This window comes from Pochonia chlamydosporia, chromosome 3 (genome assembly GCF_001653235.2).
Source record: "Pochonia chlamydosporia 170 chromosome 3, whole genome shotgun sequence".
NCBI lineage: Eukaryota > Fungi > Ascomycota > Sordariomycetes > Hypocreales > Clavicipitaceae > Pochonia > Pochonia chlamydosporia.
In genome coordinates, this window is record NC_035792.1 from 4,434,018 (window position 1) to 4,453,591 (window position 19,574).

At 50.8% G+C, this 19,574-nt stretch overlaps 5 protein-coding genes across 5 annotated transcripts; 2 read left to right on the forward strand and 3 right to left on the reverse strand.

Moving 5' to 3' along the window:
• Positions 1-870: 870 nt before the first annotated feature.
• Positions 871-1,662, reverse strand: VFPPC_13772 (serine/threonine protein phosphatase; the record flags this gene model as incomplete). Its single annotated transcript, XM_018291544.1, has 2 exons — positions 871-1,417; positions 1,487-1,662. The coding sequence occupies 2 exons, from the start codon at positions 1,660-1,662 to the stop codon at positions 871-873; spliced, it is 723 nt and encodes a 240-aa protein (XP_018145878.1).
• Positions 1,663-3,796: 2,134 nt separating this feature from the next.
• On the forward strand, positions 3,797-5,548 carry VFPPC_05167 (GTP-binding protein; the record flags this gene model as incomplete). The annotated part of the gene is made up of 1 exon (XM_018284404.1): positions 3,797-5,548. One exon carries the CDS (start codon positions 3,797-3,799, stop codon positions 5,546-5,548), a length of 1,752 nt encoding a protein of 583 aa, XP_018145879.1.
• A 270-nt stretch (positions 5,549-5,818) lies between these two features.
• VFPPC_05168 (methyltransferase) lies at positions 5,819-8,445 on the reverse strand (the record flags this gene model as incomplete). The annotated part of the gene is made up of 3 exons (XM_018284405.1): positions 5,819-8,081; positions 8,149-8,357; positions 8,425-8,445. The coding sequence occupies 3 exons, from the start codon at positions 8,443-8,445 to the stop codon at positions 5,819-5,821; spliced, it is 2,493 nt and encodes an 830-aa protein (XP_018145880.1).
• A 1,157-nt stretch (positions 8,446-9,602) lies between these two features.
• Positions 9,603-12,876, reverse strand: VFPPC_05169 (snoRNA binding protein; the record flags this gene model as incomplete). Its single annotated transcript, XM_018284406.1, has 3 exons — positions 9,603-9,943; positions 10,020-12,699; positions 12,766-12,876. 3 exons carry the CDS (start codon positions 12,874-12,876, stop codon positions 9,603-9,605), a joined length of 3,132 nt encoding a protein of 1,043 aa, XP_018145881.1.
• Positions 12,877-14,158: 1,282 nt separating this feature from the next.
• Positions 14,159-19,215, forward strand: VFPPC_05170 (inositol pyrophosphate synthase; the record flags this gene model as incomplete). The annotated part of the gene is made up of 5 exons (XM_018284407.1): positions 14,159-15,143; positions 15,208-15,354; positions 15,459-15,480; positions 15,594-18,914; positions 18,993-19,215. The coding sequence occupies 5 exons, from the start codon at positions 14,159-14,161 to the stop codon at positions 19,213-19,215; spliced, it is 4,698 nt and encodes a 1,565-aa protein (XP_018145882.1).
• Positions 19,216-19,574: the final 359 nt, after the last annotated feature.

Sequence of the window (19,574 nt, forward strand, 5' to 3'; positions counted from 1 at the left end):
CAACACTCTTAAAACAAAACTTACACACTGCATACAGAACTTACCTGGGGACTACACAAAAAGAAAAACGACAAAAGGGCAAAATTGATCATGGGGTTGGTACACTGAAAACTCTGGCTGGGTACAGGCAATCACGTAGCGAAGGTGTGGTTCTTTTATTTGTTTGAATGGCGTCTTGTCTGTATCATCAAAAGTCAGGTTATCCTCTGCAGGGAAGAGACCCCGGGCAGGAAAAAAAAAGGTTCATCTACTTTGTTCAAATGTTTGTGTCTGAGTGACTATTCGTAGTGATGTGTTGATTGTCGGAGCCTTGATGTTGATGGCTTGACGGCTCATATAGTTGCCATACCACCACTAAATCAGCCCTGCTGAGAAGGAACAGAGATGTTCAATGTTCTATGAACGCCACCTGGTGAAAGAATGAATTCAAAGATTTATAGCTTTCACTATAGTGACATGGGGACTAAGGCTTGAGTTGACCTTTGTTGTATTGATGGATAACCTTATTCAAATACACAAATTGCTTCATTTTTTTCATCTTCTTAACAAACTCCATGCGCCAAGAACAAATTACAGACCTCAACATCTTCTAGTCCAAACTCAATTGAGTGACATCTCCTGAAATGTCAAACATTACTGCAAAATAGAAATGAAAAATCGCTCCTAGAAATTCTCCCGCCATTGATGCAAATGCTGGAAACAAACATGGCATGCGTCTTGTCGTCGTGCCTCGCTAAATGTCGTTGGTTGGCCGTATAGCATCATAATACGTCGTGTCGTGTCGCTTAGAGTCGTCTTCGCGTTCAAGGAATATACAAAAAGTGGATGGTGCATGGGGCTGGGCAGCAGTAGTCCTCCCGTCTCGGCTTTTCATCTGAATCCTCCGCCATAGTAGGACGATGGAGGAGGCGGTAAGTGCGCAGGAGGGGGCGGTCGACGGCTTGGTGGTTGTGATGAACGGCGGTCCAAAGTCGTGTCTCGACCAGAATACGACGACATCGGTTGGAAAGGTGTGCCGGCCAACGCTGGGGCCGCCCGCCTACCATCGCTACCACTACCGCTACCGGTCCCTTCGAGGCTACGCCGAGTAGCCTTGCGATGTCCATTCAAGGCACTCAGGGGTGGATCTTTGACGGCAGACTCATCATCCGCCGGTAATGAGAGCTCAACAAGGCCAAAGAAATATTCGAGCACTTCAGGATATCGCTGAACACTAGCTTGCCAGTCTTCGTCAATGCCGCGCTTGAGAGCCCCTTGGGCTTCGGCAATTTGATTTGGGTGCGGAGGGGCATTGTAATGGTAGAAAGAATGAGCAGTTATCTGGTCTAGGTGTGTCGTGTGAGCGTTTTTCCGTCTCTCGGTGAGCAAACGGAAGTACTCCAAGACGTAGTCCTGAGCATGACCACGGACCCAAGAACTGTATCAGCTATGTTAGCAACTCGACAAGGCTGTAGAAGCTGAACATTTGATATGAAGCAAGTCTAACCGTATGTCATTGTAAACAGATCTCATCATGTGGTCCTCTGCTTGCCGAATAGCCATCTCAAGCCCTCGTGCTTCACATTCACACGCCAACGTCGCTGGCGCATGGCATATTGCGCAGTTGGGATCCATGGTTACGGAACCCTTGGGAGGCTTTCCTGCTAGGGCTCTGAACGCCATCTTAGTAAATTGGATCAAGCGAGGGTGGTGGTAGTGGTGATGACGCCTCGGGCAGGGTTATATCGCCGCATCGGCAACATAGTAAGGCTGAGATAAGGCTGAGATATTGTACGGTGGGTATCGATACCAGCAGACAAGCAACCCAAGATAACTTTATCCGCCAGACGCCGGTATGGCCAGCCCGGAGACAATGCCACAGTCGTTGGTATGTCGACAAGGGCGTGAGTTAAGCTACATTGAAAGCTTGGACACGTAAAGCTGGAGGCGGCTTGAAGAGGGGAACGCGTGCGGACCACAGTGCTGATGAGGTTGAACAAGGAAGACGAGTTGGGATGGAAAACAGGAAGAGAAATCTGAGAGACGTGGTAAGGTGAACTGACCTTCTGGACTTGGGTTGATCTACCTCGGGCACGTAAGGGAGGACGGAGTTGACAGAAAACGTGTGACCATAGGTGGATGGTTGGAACCAAAAAAAGTCATATGGTAGATATTAGAGTGGTTGGCGACGCTCCCCAGTGGCCAGTCTCCTGCACGTCTAGCAGTTCTGGCACCTCTCGCAGCTCCGACGGCTCTCGTTCTGCTTGTCCCACGGCCACAACTGCAGAGATGTGACAGATGGAGTGGAGGCGAAGAAATGGATGAGTGGCCGAGGTTCAAGCCGCTGCTTTGCTTTTGCTTTTGCTTTGCGTTGCGTTGCTTGCTGTCAGTACATACAGTACAGAGAACCTGCAAGCGGCGTACAGAGCAGTGGGTAGTATACGGAGTGAATGGATGGCGAATTTCGCAGGCAAGAGATTGAGCCGCAGGCAAAAAGTCGGTCGACGATTGATGAAATATTAGGGACCAGACCCAGTGTTGCAAAGTACCAAGTCCCGGCCGCACAAGCGGTGGGAGTGGTGGTGCCACGTCTTAAAAGGCGTCGTGGCTCACATTTGAATCCCCAGTCTCAGCTGCAGCTCTCATGCACAATAGCCCAATGCTTGCTGTCAAGTAGCATTCTGGGCCTAACATGCCAAATGGGGCTCGGAGACTGCAGAGGTTGGGTGGATCATGGGAATAAAAGTTGACCGAACGCGGAGTTGAACTGCTGTGGGTTGACACCGTTGCGACGACGGGGCTTGCTTGAGGGACGGACCGAAGATGCCTGAGATTCATCTGGTAGAGATGGGTTAATATCGATGTGTGCTGCAATGTTTAGATAGATGGTCTGTAGAGATACTCGTTGTTTAGCCGACATGCGGGCAGTGATAGTGGATCGGGGGCCAACAAGCAACAAGCAAGGGACTAAAGTACCAGACAGCAAGTAAAACGAACCAGACTAGCGCACAGAATGGTAGCCAGGTGCACGATGGCAACGCTCCCTAATATTTTTTACCATATTGTAAGCAATGACACACCACAGTTCGCCGGAAGGGAATGCACGGAGTACTGCGTGATATATGAGGAGCTTTTCCATTGTGGCCGTCAATGCTTCTTCCCATGGCATGGTGGTGCGAAATAAGCGATTTGATGGCCTGCCAAGTGGTGTCTGGTCTGGTGGGGTAGTTTGCAAAAGGAAGGAAGCACGAGACACCGTATGAGAACCTCTTTGCAAGACCAAGAGTCGAGAGTCGAGATGGGGGAGGAAGCAACAACCGAGATGTTTGAGAATCTGATTGGGCAACTGGGTGAGTATATGTGAGCAACAGGGCACTTGGCAGGAGCAACCAAATCCCAGCCATTTTCAACTTGAGCCGTTGTCCGGAGTAGAGAGAATGTTCAAGGCAACAGGCGGTGCGCCTACAGGGTACTAAATAAAGATGTGCCATCCTTTCCCATATGCTACCGTGGTACAACATGTATTGCCTCTCATGTTGCATCTCCATGTGCTTTGCTGAGCTCTGGCTGGTGATATCCCATTGGCTTCTATGAGGTTGTGTCTCCTCCCTTCTCAGAGTGAAGCAAAGAAGAGCACATCGAGTGACGTTGTGTAGCCCCACGTCCCTGAAGTTTTGGCGCAAGCCAAGTAGATTGGCTGAAATATTCCCGAACCCACGTCCAACCCAGGCCGAAGCCAGCCTTGTAAACTCAACTCCAGAAAACATCAAATTCCCAGCTCCGAGCATTCTCAGCCCCCTACCTGGAACCCGGCCTCATGCCGCTCCTGCGATCGGTGGCCATACGCCAACGCACCACCAGAAGCACTCTAGCAGTGCTGAGCAGCCCATCATGGCAATCTCGAAGCTCATCTAGCTCTTCCACGCTCAATCATCTCCCCGAATCACGACTGAATCCCAGCCCTGACGACTACGCCTCCCCTAACTTTGCAGACAAAGCCGACCTAACAATCTATGCTGGACGTGGGGGAAACGGTTGCGTATCCTTCCTCCGCGAAGCCTTCCTACCAGATGGTCCTCCCAACGGCGGCGATGGAGGAGCTGGCGGAAACATCTACATCCAAGCAGCGCATGGCGAAACGTCACTACACAAGCTAGCAAGACGCCGGTTCATCCGTGCAGGACGCGGCAAACATGGCCAGGGAAGTGCAAAGGGTGGCGCACGCGGAGAAGATGTCATCATCACCGTCCCCGTAGGAACGATAGTCAGAGAGCTTGAAAGGGAGGATCCCGCCGCGGACGAAGCTATGAACATCAAGGCATACATGGCATTGCAAAAGCAGCGAAGAAAAGAAGAGCTTCTGCTCGAAGAGGAAAAGAGGAAAAGGGCAGAGGATCTCGGAGAGCTGGAAAATGAAGAGATTCTCGACAGAAAGGGCCGGCCAAAATTGGCGCCGGAAGAGGAAGAAGAAGACGTCGAAGTCGACGACCCAACCCGCCAGAAATGGCTCCTATACCCTGGAATGTCCAAGTCCGAAATGAAAAGTACTTCATTTCCACGCCTACCACGCCGACACCCATTCCTCCAACAACCACCGGCCCCAATCTATCTCGACTTATCGCGCCCTACGCCACGGCCTATCCTCCTCGCAGCAGGCGGAATAGGCGGCCTGGGAAACCCACACTTCACATCGCGAGAGCATCCCAAGCCTATATTCGCTACAAAGGGTGAAGAAGCCGTATCTATGAAAGTCACACTGGAATTGAAACTTCTCGCAGACGTTGGCCTGGTTGGTCTCCCAAACGCAGGGAAGAGCACACTTCTGCGAGCATTGACGAACAGCCGTACTAGAGTGGGTAGCTGGGCATTTACTACGCTACAGCCCAACATAGGAACAGTAGTGCTGGACAAGTATTCTGGCCAACCCACGGCACGGAGCCACAAAAAGCCAAGCGTAGAGTCGGACGAGGCGTCAGACGCAGCCCTCGAGCATAGGACACGATTCACTGTTGCCGATATCCCAGGTCTTATTGAGGGTGCCCATCTGGATCGCGGGCTAGGAATCGCCTTTTTGCGTCACGTCGAACGAGCGGGCGTGCTGGCCTTTGTAATCGACCTGGCAGCAGGGGATGCAGTCACTGCACTGAACGCACTGTGGCGGGAGGTCGGTCTCTACGCTCAAATGCGGGACGAGGAGGAACGTGATCGTGAGGCAGAGTCCAGAGTCGATTGGGACTTTGCATCGGATCCCTCCAGAGGACCGATTAACCTCATGAACGCAGAGTACTCCGGTTCTTCTGTGTTTGAAGGAGCTTCGACTCCGCCAGGCCTCCATATTGCCGGGAAGCCGTGGTTTGTGGTCGCCACCAAGGCGGATTTACCGAGCACGCAGGCGAACTTCAGCGAGTTGAAGGCGTATCTGGATAAGATCACGGATGGGCACGCTGCTCATCCGAGCGGTGTGGAGGGTGCTTGGACGAAGAAGTGTGCTGCTATTCCGGTGAGTGCAATTCATGGACAAGGCGTCGATAGGATAGTACATTGGACTGTAGGATTACTAGATGAGTAGGTATGCTGGGAATGTTGCAAAAGGGAAATGTATAATATCGCTACTTTGTATGAGTGTGCTGGACTGTAGGATGATTAGATGAGTGGGCATGTGGAAGTCTTGCCAACAGGGCAAGTGTACAATATCACTACTTGTTACAACATGTATCGAGAGATTTGAAACAGAAAACTTTGTAGTATTCAACATATAACCTTTCCTAAACAGAGCATCCAGTCGTACACAACCAAAAATACATATCCCGTAATGCATCTACCCACATTGATATTCCTTTTACTCCGGGGACGGCAAATCCTCTACATCAGCATTATCCAAGGGCTGCTGCTCCTCCTTGGCCTCACTATCCTTTGACTTGCTACCATTCTGCTGGTCCTTGTGCTTATTCAACGTATTGTTGATCAAGGGGGTTGTATCGTTAAAGATTCTCAAGAGCATAGCCGCTCTGTCCTCCTTGGGAAGCATAAGATTCAACGAATGGATGCTCTTCCACAGGGGGAGAGCCACCCGCTCCGTGAACTCCGGGTCACCCGCCTCAGGCTCGACACGAAGAACGCAGCATCCCATGCCGACGTCACGCACTCTCTCGCCAATCTCGTCAAAGTTCTTCCAGTCGTCATCTGAGATACGGGGGAACATTTCGATGAGCAGCTTGCGAAGAGTCTCCTTCTTGTGTAGGTGGATGACGCGCGGTTCGCCAACGTATCCCTGGACGATGGGCATGCCTTCGGACTGGATGCGCCAGCGGCATACTTCAGCAGAAGGAGCATCCTGCTTCATGTACATCCGGACACCGCCGTGGACGAATCGCACGCCGCGGCCTTCGTTTTCAGTGAGAATGTCGCGGATGAGTGCGGTGGTGTAGTAGATGGCCTTGGCGGGCTCGCCGAGCTCGTTGCGCACCATGTACCGGTTGTCGGGGAAGCGAGTGGAGAGGCTGTAGAACTGCTTGATGTTCTGGATGACGGGGTGGGATGGATCGAGGTACTTGAATGGTTCTTCGGGGGGACCAGCTTTCTTGGGTTTTGTCACGGCTTCGGTGGGCTGGACAAGTGGTGCAGGAGTGGTGGCAGAGGAATCGGTTTCTGTCTTTGTCTTTTTGGCAGTTTGTTGCTCGCTGTCCTGGTCTTCAAGGGGTCTCTTAGTACCACCGTTTGTGGCAGCTTCGTCCATGGCGGCGTCTTCCTCTGGTTTTGAACCATTGCTCTCAGCAGCGACGGGAGTCTCGGCAGTGTCGGCTGGCTTTTCCTCTGTCTTCTCGGAAGCGGCTTGTGATTTCGCGATGTTGGCGGCCACGGCAGCGGCAGCAGCAGCAGTCTTGGGCTCGTTTTCATTTCGCGCCTTGAAGTCAGTCTTCTTCTCCAGGACGGTGATGAAGAAGCCACCGGTGTCCTGGAGATGAGGATAGACTCTCATGCAACGTTCGAGCGGCAAGTCATAGCACTCTGTTCCTTCCAACTTGGGGAACATGGTCTGGGAAACACGGCCAGGTACCACGCCGTCATTCTCGTCTCGGGCAAATGTCTCTACTTGCTCCCAGGTGTCCCACATGCGACAAGATTTATCCATAATCTTCCACTTTCTCATGCCGGGTCGTCTCACCAGCCCAGGGAGCTGATCAGCGCAGTCGAGAATCTCGACATTACCAGACCCTCCACAACGCTCAATTGCTGACGCAACGACGGACTCGTTCTCAACGGGGTTCATGCTGCAGGTAGAGTACACGACTCTGCCGCCAACCTTGAGTAGCTGGAGGGCTCGAACGAGAATCCGAATCTGAGTGGCGTGCAATCCGAGAGCATTGCCTGGTTGCCAGTCCTTCCAGAGGTTGGCGTTCTTTCGCAGAGTGCCATCGCCGGAACAGGGGACGTCTGCCAGAATGCGATCGAACTTGAGGTACGTAGGCTTGCCCTTGGAATCCGTTGTGGGCAGCTTGAGAGATGGGAACTGCGTGGCGTCGTGATTTGTGACAATGAGGTTGGGGGACGAGAGACGCTTGAGCTGGTGAACAAGCATATGCCCGCGCTTGTAGTCGGAATCGTTGGCAATGAGCAGACCCGTAGCGCGGCCATTGTCCGACGGGTCAGCCTCCAGATCAGCTTCGATTTCCTCCTGAGTCTCATCTCCAAGATCCAGACCGTCCTCTTTGGCAAACTTGCGCAGAACTTTTCGCACACGTGCCTCCTCGCCGTGGTGAAGCATCTCGAGAAGCTGCGCCGACTTGCTTCCGGGAGCAGCACACATGTCAAGGACAACCATGCCTGGGCGAAGATCCATCAGGCAAGGCGGAATCATGCTCACAACTTCTTGTCTGCTAATATTTCCCACAGTCGTCTCGGAGACGAGGAACTTCTGGAATGCCGAGAAGGGAGGGAACTTTCGGACAACGTTCTTGGGAGTGGTCATCCACCAGGCCAGCTCGTCGGGGTACCACGGCACAGGCTTGGGCGGCTCAACAGGTCTGCCATCATAGTGCTCGATTTTCGTAATCTCGGGGATGTAGCGCGTCTGGAGGAGCCTCTTGACCGACAAAGCATGTCTGTATTTATGTTAGCAGGCGAGGATAAAATCGGCAGCTGGCGACCAGGACGCTGCATCTCACTCACCCTCGCGAACCGGTAAATCGAAAGCTGTTTGGCAGCTCACGTCTCAGAGCCTCCCAGTACTGCTGGTTCTCCTCTTCGGGCAGCTGGAGCAGGGTGTTGTAGTATTCCTCCAGCTTCTGGTTGTTCTTGTCGAAAGGCGCATAGTCGGTCCAGCCTGCGTCTCCGCGACCACCGCCGCGACCACCTCCGCCGCCACGTCGACCTTTGCCCTAATTGAAGACGAAAATCAGCACTTTGGGGATGTGTAGGGGATAATTGGATAAATGCGCTTCTTACCCGAAAGCTTTTCTTGCCCATTGTTGCGGTTTAGTGTTGGGTGTTTTTGAGCTGTCAGAGGAAAAGTTCCACCAGCTTGACACTGCGAAAAAAAAAAAAAAGTTGAATTAATGGCCAGTTGCAGATGCAGCTCGTGCCCCGCCGCTGGTGGCTGTCCATGCGACAAAGAACTTTGTCACTCGACTAGCGCCAACTTAGAACTTCAAAGTTACTAAGAAGCAAAATGGCTGGTTTCTCTCAGTCGCATGCTAGGAAGTGCCAGGCTGATACTTGTAAACACTCAAATTATCTGACGTGGAATTAATACTTGGCTGTGCGAAAATTCAATTGACCACATACTCTCAGCTTGACGGACACGACACCGGCCCAGCACTATCCAAAAGTACGGAGTGAATATCTCTGGATTCCTGTCCCTCGTAGGTCAAAATCACAATTCACTGACATGCTGCTAATATAACTACCAACAGAGCATTACATAGACATACTAACAGGGCTGTTATTGCGCGAAGCATAACTTACTTTAGGCATCAACACTCAACTTTTACGTAGAAGCTAACGGTTTGAACTTTCACTGCCAAGTAAAAGTTACTCCTATACCAAAGCAAACTCAACATTAAACTACCATTAGCTAGATAAATAAAGACAGTCCCAAACTCCTTAAGGCATACTCTTCCCTCTCTCTTCTTTCCCAGTACCTGCAGATTCTCATCGAAAAAAACAAGCAAACAATAAGCTAGCGTTTAAAACCCCGTTGCACTACTTCATAATTCATCATGGTCTATGATCTGCAAGACGAGCTCATTGCTACCATTTGCTGGCGCATTGCCTACACTATCATCGGGTACCTCTTTCTCTGGTTCTGCGGCTGTCTTATCCGTGATGTCTTGGATTAGCCTTCTTTCCTAATTCTCCCCATGATGGGAATGGGGACAGGATGGTTGGAGTCATGCTCGACATACTATTTGAGCGAATATGAGGATGGTCTTGTAAGAATGCCTCATTGGGGTATTGTATATTACGGAATTTGTCGCCCTTGGGGTTTTGGGAACGAGGATATTAATCCATTGGAGGGGATTGGTACACAAAAGGGCCGCCTCTTTGTGACAGGAGCGAAGCATTCAACACATCTTTGATGCTAAATTCATAAATTGGCCATATACAACTGGCATGTATGCTACTTATGTGCGAGGATTCCTTAGGAAATTAACAACACCGCTGCAATAACCCACCAAATCGTCTAGGCGATTGCACTCCTTCTCTTGGAAGCTCTTCCATTGCTCCAATGCGCCCAGGAGAGACTCGCTCTCCATAACAACGTCGAAATGTAGCCGGAGGAACACCGTCATCCAGGCTTGGGTAAGTTCGTAGTCTCTCCTCGCTCTCAGTTGCGTGGTCAGTGCTCGAATGAAATGAAGAAGCTCATTCGAATCGTCATCCCCGTTGCCAATTGACAGCGAACGAAGCTCAAGGTCCGCACTTGACGGGGACAAGGACTTGAGATGCTCGACAAACGCGCCATCTTTGGTAGTGTTAGTAACTTGTAATTGCAGCTAAATGCGAAAATTGCAAAAAAGGGCAAAAGAAATAATACGTACAGTCGCCAGCTTCGGCCCCTTGACGCAGCTTTGACGAAAACTGTTCCTCGAAGCGCGCCTTGTCGAGTTTTGTGATTCGTGATTTGGATTCGTCCTCTGTAACATCCGTCGTACTCGGTTGGCCTAGTGCCTTGGAGCCTGTGGTCGAGGGTAGAAAGAAAGGAGCCTTTTCAGGGGCCTTTGGAGCTTCGGTTGGCTTATTTCGCTCCTTGATCAAGTCAAGATGCAACAGTGTTTGCCATCTACTCTTCGGAACTAAGCTCAACGTGGTGAGCTCTGAGCTCAGTTGATCAACACTGGGAGCGATGATTGCATCATCCGCCTCTTCTTTGTCGTCCTCAAAGGCCGCCTCTAGCACACCTTGGTTTCCTTCTCCAGATACTGTCGGTGCAGAGACTTGCCCAATCTCCTTTTCTGAGATTTGCCTTGTTGGGACATGCTTGAATAAGGCTTTATTTGTCCAGATTGCAACTCCAGGTTCGTCCTCAAGACTGGCAGCAAGATATTCGCCAGTAATAGACATGTCTAACGCAGTACAGGGTTTGCTCAGGCGAATTGCATCAATAAGATGGCTGGTCGGCAGATCCCAAACTCGGATAGTCCTGTCGTTGGAGGCAGCAATGATCCATCGGCCATCGCTAGAGAAGCATATGTCGTTGATAGATTCCTCTGGACCCCAAAATTCACGGATAGTTTTCTTTGTCTCCATATCGACAACGCGTATAGACATGTCATCACACGCGAATGCTAGGAGGTTGTTGGCAGCATGATACCTGCATGCTATGGGGTAAGTCATCGGCGCCCAGTCAAGTTGATCAAGCAGAGTTCCTGTCAAAAAGTCCCAAAACTTGATCTTGCCGTCCGAAGAGCAAGATATGACCATTTTGTTCATGGCATCTACAACTAGCCCTGTGACTGCCTTGGTATGTTTGCCAGTGCCTGGGAGAAACTTTTGCCCACTACCAGCCTGTAACTGGGCGACATCATCTGCCTGCCTCAACTGCTGGAGTCTGACTTGTCGAGCTTGTGAAGGTGTCAATCGGGAGGGAAATCTTTGTCGGTGCACACCGGACTGCAGGTTGTACATGTCGATACTGCCACCTTCGGATCCGACCACAGCAAACGTTCCACAAGGACTAATCGCCACAGTTGACACATTGGTATCATCGCCGGTGGGGAAAGCCCATCTTCCTGCTCTTTTCCGGCCCCAGAACCAAGTTCTGGCGTGGGAATCCCCTTTGTGTGCTGTCACAACACTTTCCCAGCCAGTCATGCCACTGATTTCGGCGTCGACTTTCTTCTTGCTGTCGCTGTGGCCCTTTTGCCATATTGGTGGGTTGCCTGGTATCGCACCGATGCCGCCATCTCTGTTGAGGGACATTGCAATGCTCGTAATCTCAGGCGCTTTGAGGTCTTCTAGCAAGGTTGTCGGTCCATGAGCCAGCGGATTGGAAGCCAAAATACCAATCTTCTTCGCCTTCTTGCGCAAATGCCCCTGACTTATTTCCGTGCTCTGACCGTCCCTACGCAGACTCCATCCCCAAAGACTTCTGTCACGGCCACCACTCAGGAGCCACTTATTCCCAGACTCAGAACCATCAAAGTCAGTAGGCAAGAAATGCAGACAGTTAACAGGTCCGGCATGGCCACTCCGAGAGTGGAGGATCCGCGGTATCGGAGAAAATGGCGTAGTGTCAAAAATCCAAGTCTTGAGTGAGTTGTCAAGTCCACTCGTCACAATGACGGGCTGGCCGGCCAAGAATTCCACCCTGCTAACACCTCCACGCACATTTTTGCCGTCACGGGATGGAGGGTTGTGAGCACCTCGCAGAACACCCATGACACGCCCACCCTTATTCAAGTCCCAAAACGTAACATCGCCAGTGGCACTGCTAGCAGTGGCCATGACACCATCCTTTCTGCCATCATGTCCGGCACCTGTTCCGTCGGTCCTGAAGGATATTGACTGGACTGGAGCCTCTGAGCTTCCAGCTTCGATCCGGATCACAGGCTTGTCCATCAGAACGTCAGTGATGATCATGGTGCCAGATGAGTAGGCAATCGCCATCAGCGACAATGCAGGGCTAGGCTCCAGGCAAGTAACAGAACCACAATCAGGCTCCGGGGGCAAGATTGTGTATATAAGCTTGCCAGTGCTGACATTCCAAATCTCTACCCATCCATCCTTACGCCCAACAAAGATCTTATTTAAGAAGGTGGGCATGCTAATGACGCCGCCAGTGATTTCGTTTCCACCTTTGTTCGTGGCCATAGTATTAATCGTGGTATAGTGTTCGAAAGTCGCACTTTTGAAAATTTCAATTCTCGTAGAGGCGCATGCAACTATCCAGGAACCCAAAACGAGGATTTGCTGAATCGGCTCATTGAGGTCGAGGGGTAATTCCAGCTGGTTCACTTTCTTTCCTCGCTGAAACACCCAGAGACCTTGAGCCTCGCCGTTCATACCATTCCCCCATGCTGCGAAAATGTTTTCTTTCCAAGCAAAAGTCGCAGTGATATTGGCGGGAGTTTGGGGGCGGGTGACAAAAACGAGATTCAATCCCCGGCGGAGGTCATAGGTTTGTAGGGCCTTGCCTACGGATGTCGTAATTTGGAATGTGGTTTTGCCTAGAGGTATTGATGTGAATGGAACACTTGTCGGTGAGACGAGGCCAACAGTCTGGATTGATAGAAGCGTTAGTTAATTAAGCTTGGATTGCACCAAAGGAATCAAGCTGGAACATACTCGGAATGGAGCAAAAATACGAGACGAATTGGCGGTTTCGTTGCCAGAGGATGCCTTGGACCTAACCTTCTGGCGCTTGACCAGAGGTCCATCCGGGTTTGAGTGAGGCATTGTTTTATTTCCCAACGGAGTCGGTGGGACGAAGGCTCTCGTTGTCTGCCAACATCAAGCACAAACCGGCGCCTTTGCTGAACCACATCATCTCCAAAACGTTCAGAAAAATTTGGGCGGTGAGAAGCACCAGATGGGTTTCTGCCAATTGCTGCCCCACTTCCCAAGTTGGTCAAGCCCATTCGCCAGCTGCCAGATTCTCGACCCCGCCACCAACGAAGCTGCTGGGCATGTGAGCACACGAGCACATGCCCAAATGCAGGGCTGTCATTAGTTCGTCAACGTCAAGACGAGCGGATGGCATGAAGGCAGATTATCAACACATGCACTCTGGTTCATAGGGGGTGTGCATGATTTTAGCAATCAATGGCGCAGAGGAACGGTTTGCACACATGAGACTAGTGCTGCACGGGGGACAACCCCAGCAATTGCATGTTGTTTGGGGAAGCATTGATCGGCCATTATTGGGTGAGAGAGAAGATCAGGGTTTTGTTTGGAAGCAAGATGGGATATATTTGGCTGCATATGCTCCCTCGCCTTCGGAGAGTTGATTTTGACTTGTTTTTCTGGAACCCTGCATCGAAAAAAAGGATCATAAATACGCACGCATGTTGTATAATCCAACCAGACATTCATCATTGCTCGCCAAGCGTTCTGCAGTTGACACGACGCAGACAAGACAGACAGACAGACGCATTCGGCGTTCAGTCTGGTCACAACTGCATCAGCATTCAGCAGCGGCCAACAGTCAAAGACCCAATCAATCAAGCAATCAATCAATCTATCCGCGCCGCTATTTGTTCAAAATTTGATTGACCGCCTCGCTGGTTAATTGAGGCTGGACCGACATTTCTTCTTTACTTTGCCAGACACATTCATCGATAAAGTATTTGGCACTTGGACTCATACCAGGTCCGGGCAAGTCTCTGTGCTGCCATCATTCATCATTCATCATTCAGCCTGGTGTCATCCATGTCTGATCTGATCTGATCTGATCTGGTCCGGTCCGGTCTGTCTACATCAAACCAAACTCATGTATGCATGCATGCAGGATCCCATCCCCCGGGTTCAATTCCAGCTGGGAACGTTGATCAAACGCTTTAAATTAGTTCCCCTCCATCTAGATGCTGCTGTTCCCACTTGAACATCCGGTCTCGCCACCATTACCATTAGCTCAGGTCCACGGCCATCCACTTCTGCTTGGCTTGGTCTTCCATCTGGTTGGCAACAGACTTTTTTTCAATCGGGAGCCCCAGTGCCACGACTACGGCCACCATCCGTCATGGACCCTACGAGCCCAGAGCAATTCAATCCCACCACTCTCAATGTCTCCATCAACGATCAGTCCTCGAACAGATCCTCCCTGTCATCTACACATCGCGAGATTCGATTAGACCCCTCCAGTACAGCCGGCACTGGTCAAGGGCAGCCGTCTCGATTGCACCTGCAACACCAACACCAACACCAATCGACAACACCTGCGGCTTCACCGACACCTTCTCGTTCCCACTCTCGCAAAATCTCAGCGTCGTCCATCGCTGCCTCCATAACCGGTAGGAAGAATCGTAATGTCGATTCTGCTTCATCCGAAACCAACTCTGAGCGATCGTCCTACTCTACAGCCTCTCAACCAACCCCAATTCCAGTAAAGGGTTCTCGTTCTCGACATTCCCGAACCCACTCTGCCTTATCAGACGCTGGCAGCGACGTGCTAGTCTTTGGTGAGCCACATCCTTCGCCGACTCACTCGGATACCTTGCGCATCCGCGCTGGACTTAACGCCGAGAACCTCACTTACGGATGGTTGCCAGAGCCGGCCTTGACGACGCAGTCTTCTCTATCAGATTTTCAGTCCAGACGCTTGTCTAGTACTTCCATATACTCCCTGGCCTCTGCGAGGGGTATCATAAACTATTCCTCTTCCGCCCACGGCTCTGATTCTGGAGCGCCACCTCGCTCCGTGTCCGGCCTAATGTCGTCAGCAAAAGGAGCATCTGCTGGCACACCGCCAGAGCCTGCATTATCAAACGTCGTGGCCACGACCTCCTCGTCCAATGGGGCTGGCACCAATGGCCAGCACAATCTCACCACACGAGACCCTCACTCACAGCCTCTCGATTTGATGAGGAGAAACCAACGAACTGACTCAAATATACGCACTCAACCTGATAGGTCAAGAAGTAGAGCCAAGAGACGATTTAGCGGGAGTGCAACTAGCACCCATAGCCAAGGAAGCGACCGCGGCGGATATCGCGAAAGAGAGGAAGGTGAGTCAAGTCTAACCAATGCAAAACGACCGATACTTTTCGTGTTTCGCTGACCAATTCTTAGCCAAACCTGCTCCTTGGGGAACTATAGGAATCTGTGCATTGGATATAAAAGCGAGAAGCAAACCAAGCAGAAACATCCTGAACCGCCTCATCGCAAACAGAGACTTTGATGTCGTTGTTTTTGGAGATAAAGTCATTCTTGACGAAGGTATGTGATTTGCAGTTTATCTCGAAACTTGGCGTTTCACTTTTATCTTAAAAGCCAGAAATATTGAGGAAGAAGACAAGTGTGCTAATCTTTCTTCCTTGTAGAGGTTGAGAATTGGCCGATGTGGTATGTTTGCCCCTTGCCCCTCGTCGGTGAACACAAACAGCATAGCTCCATCCTCAGGCTGGTGGCCAGCAGTCGACGCTCAAGAGTCATTCGCTTTGCTAACATATGACTAGCGACTACTTGATATCGTTCTACTCGGATGGATTCCCTTTGGAAAAGGCAATCGCCTACGTCAAGACTCGAAAACCATTTTGTGTCAATGATGTACCCATGCAAAAGGTTCTGTGGGATCGTAGGGTCTGCCTTCGTTTGCTTGATAAAGTTCAAGTACGAACGCCAAATCGTTTGGAAGTAAATCGGGATGGTGGACCACAAATCTTGACACCAGACATGGTAAAGCACATTAAGGACATTTCCGGGATCAGCATCGACCCCCTAGACACAACCACTGCAACTCGACCGACAACGGTAGAGCTCATCGACGATGGAGATGCCCTGTGTGTCGATGGCAAAGTTTTGCAGAAGCCTTTTGTTGAAAAACCGACAAGTGGTGAAGACCATAACATCATCATTTACTTTGCTAAAAGCTCGGGAGGTGGCGGCAGAAAGTTGTTTCGAAAAATTGGCAACAAGAGCTCGGATTATGTTCCAGATCTAACTGTGCCAAGAGCCATCACTGAGCCGGAAGGAAGTTATGTCTACGAGAGCTTCATGCAGGTAGACAATGCTGAGGATGTCAAGGCGTACACCGTCGGACCAAACTATTGTCACGCAGAAACCCGCAAATCCCCCGTAGTAGATGGCATCGTCAGGCGCAACACCCACGGCAAGGAACTGCGATATGTCACCAGTCTAAGCGCTGAAGAGAGGGGAATGGCTAGTCGAATATCAACAACATTTGGGCAGCGCGTTTGCGGCTTTGATTTGCTCCGAGCAGCTGGGAAGAGCTACGTTATCGATGTTAATGGCTGGAGTTTTGTCAAGGACAACGATGATTACTATGAGCATTGCGCCAACATTCTTCGGGAACTCTTTGTCAAAGACAAGATGCGTCGGGAAGGAACCACACCGCCCTTACCTTCTCCAGAGGCAACGGATATTGACCCCATGAGTCGAGGCTCGCAACAGAGCAAAGACCGCGAGCAAATATCGCAATCTGCATCTTCGGTCACGTCGAGATCTACAAAGGGGCAAGGAGCTACTGCGGAGCAGCAAAACGGCGATACCGACGTGAAAGCAACTGGTGAAGCAGCATCTCCTCGCCCCGAGAGTACTTTCAATTCGACGGTTCCAAGCACTGCTACAAGTCCCCTCCTCCCACCACCTTCAGAACTTGCCTTGCCCGGCACATCTACAGCTGCTTCATCCGTTCAGTCCGGACCTGTTTCGGCTCCGCCTACGCAAGCACAAGATGAGGAGACGCCGACGGAGGCGCCACCTCCTCCTCCAAAGCATGCGTGGAAATTGAAGGGAATGGTGTCTGTCATCCGACACGCGGACCGAACGCCAAAGCAGAAGTACAAATTTACTTTTCACACTGAGCCATTTATTGCTCTTCTCAAGGGCCATCAAGAAGAAGTGCTTCTAATTGGAGAAGCTGCATTGGCAAGCGTAATTCAAGCCGTTGATGTAGCCTACGAGGCTGGGATTGAGGATCGATCAAAGCTCAGGGCTCTTCGCAATGTGCTAGTGAAAAAGGGAAGCTGGGCAGGAACAAAGGTTCAGATCAAACCTATGTTTCGGAAAAAGAAGCCCGACGAGTCCTCACCAGCTATTGTCGAACTACCACCGGCACGACATGATGCAGATAAAATTGTCTCAGAAGGCAAGGTTGGCGAGTGCGATGGCAGTGAGTGCGTACCGCGATCCAATTCCAAGAGACATGATTCCCTTTCCGGTGTCACCATGTCCAAATTCACAGCTGCGGAAGAAAGCCTGGTCCTGGACAAACTTCAACTCATTGTCAAGTGGGGTGGCGAGCCAACTCACTCGGCGCGGTACCAGGCGCAAGAACTGGGCGAAAATATGCGTAATGACTTGATGCTCCTAAACAGAGACATCTTCGACGAAGTTCACGTTTTTAGCAGCTCTGAAAGACGAGTGAGTGCAAGCGCTCAAATCTGGGCATGCTCATTTCTGGATCGGAACGATTTGCCCGAAGATTTTATCACCACACGCAAAGACTTGTTGGACGACTCAAATGCGGCCAAGGATGAAATGGATAAAGTGAAGAAGAAGTTGAAAGGGCTGCTTCGCAAGGGCAATGAGCGTCCAGCAGAGTTCGCCTGGCCCGAGAACATGCCTGAGCCTTCCGAAGTCCAAACTCGGGTAGTTCAACTCATGAACTTTCACAGACGAGTGATGCAGTACAACTATGGCAAATTGTACAATGGCGCCGCCTCCTCCCTTGGCGCCATTTCCAACCCCAGTTCGGAAAGGCTCAGCATGGACGGCTCCTCAGCATCGATCTCTTCCCTTTCAGCCGTGAATGCCGTGAACGGCATCCAGTCCAGATGGTGTAGCGGCGAAGATGCTGAGTTGTTCCGTGAACGATGGGAGAAGTTGTTTTCTGAATTTTGTGACGGCGATAAGGTAGACCCAAGCAAAATATCAGAACTCTACGACACGATGAAATTCGACGCTCTTCACAATCGCCAATTTTTGGAATGGGTATTCACGCCCCCAAAGAGTATGCTGGAGGACGAGTACTCTCAAAAGGAAGGGAAGCCAAAAGATTCCGAAGACGTCAAAACATCGGACGATGCAAAAGGCGAAAAAGGGCCAAGCGGCAGCTCTGACGGCTCTGAAAAGACAGATGTCCCAAATCGATCTGTCAAGAAGCTGTTTCGAAGGCGATCATTCCTCAATAACCTCAGACACATGAATGACGAAGCGCCGCCCGAGCAATACTTCCGTCTGTACAAAGGGGCCAACCAGGCAGCTACAAAGTCGGACCCTCGAACGGAGCCTTTGCAAGAGCTTTATCGATTGGCGAAGGTGTTGTTTGATTTCATCTGTCCACAGGAGTACGGCATTTCAGACAGCGAGAAGCTTGAAATTGGATTGCTGACGTCGCTCCCTCTTTTGAAGGAGATTGTCCAGGACTTGGAAGAGATGCAGGCATCGGCAGATTCCAAGGCTTTCTTTTACTTTACCAAGGAATCCCACATCTACACGCTCCTCAATTCCATCATTGAGGGCGGCATTGAGACTAAAATCAAACGGAGCACAATCCCCGAGCTTGATTACTTATCTCAAATATGCTTCGAGCTCTACGAGTCGGAGACTAAACCACCTGCAGAAAGCACACTCAATGATGAGTCGACGTTCACCTACAGCATCCGCATCACCATCAGCCCAGGTTGCCACGTTTTCGATCCCCTGCACGTGCAGCTCGATAGTCGGCATTGCATTGGCTGTGCCCCGAGACGCAGCTTGACTCCACACATAGACTGGCTCCAGGTCATCAAGACACTTCGAGCCAAGTTTAACCAGTAGGTGCAGCCCATGGTGCAACTTCTAGGTTGATTGTTCAGTGTTGTTTACTAACCATTCCCTCTCTCTTTTTCCAGAGTCAAATTACCCAAAACATTCTTGGCAGTGAACCTCTCAGACGCCTTTACTTTTGAGGAGCAAGAACGAATGGCTAGCGAGCCTGAGCTACTCGAGATGAAGGCTCTACCACCAAAAGATTTACTTTTTGGCGGTACTGACATGGGAACGGAGGATACGGCGACCCCAGTAAATGAGACGAAACCGGTTGAACAAACCAGTACAACTCCCCCTTTTGGTTGACGCCTCAGTTCAAACTGGCAATGCCTACAATTACGATTACGCGGGTCATTTGAATGTTGGTGACAAGCCGCAGAAGGGCGGGTCGGCAGTCTACTATCACACATAATAAGCACGAGTAAATCCACATAGCGAAACACATTGGGTAAGGTGTAGTCCCCAGTGGAGCACGAATCTTACTTGGACGGGGCAGTATTTTCTAGAAGCAGAGAAAGAGCCGTTCCGAAAATAGGGCACATGTAGATATGGAGTACCAAGACGCATAGAATAGAAACAAACGAGTGCGCAAGCACAAGAAGAGAAGGTTCTGCCTTGGCAGTGGATCTAACACCCTGGACCCGGCAGCACTCCGTGGTTGTTTG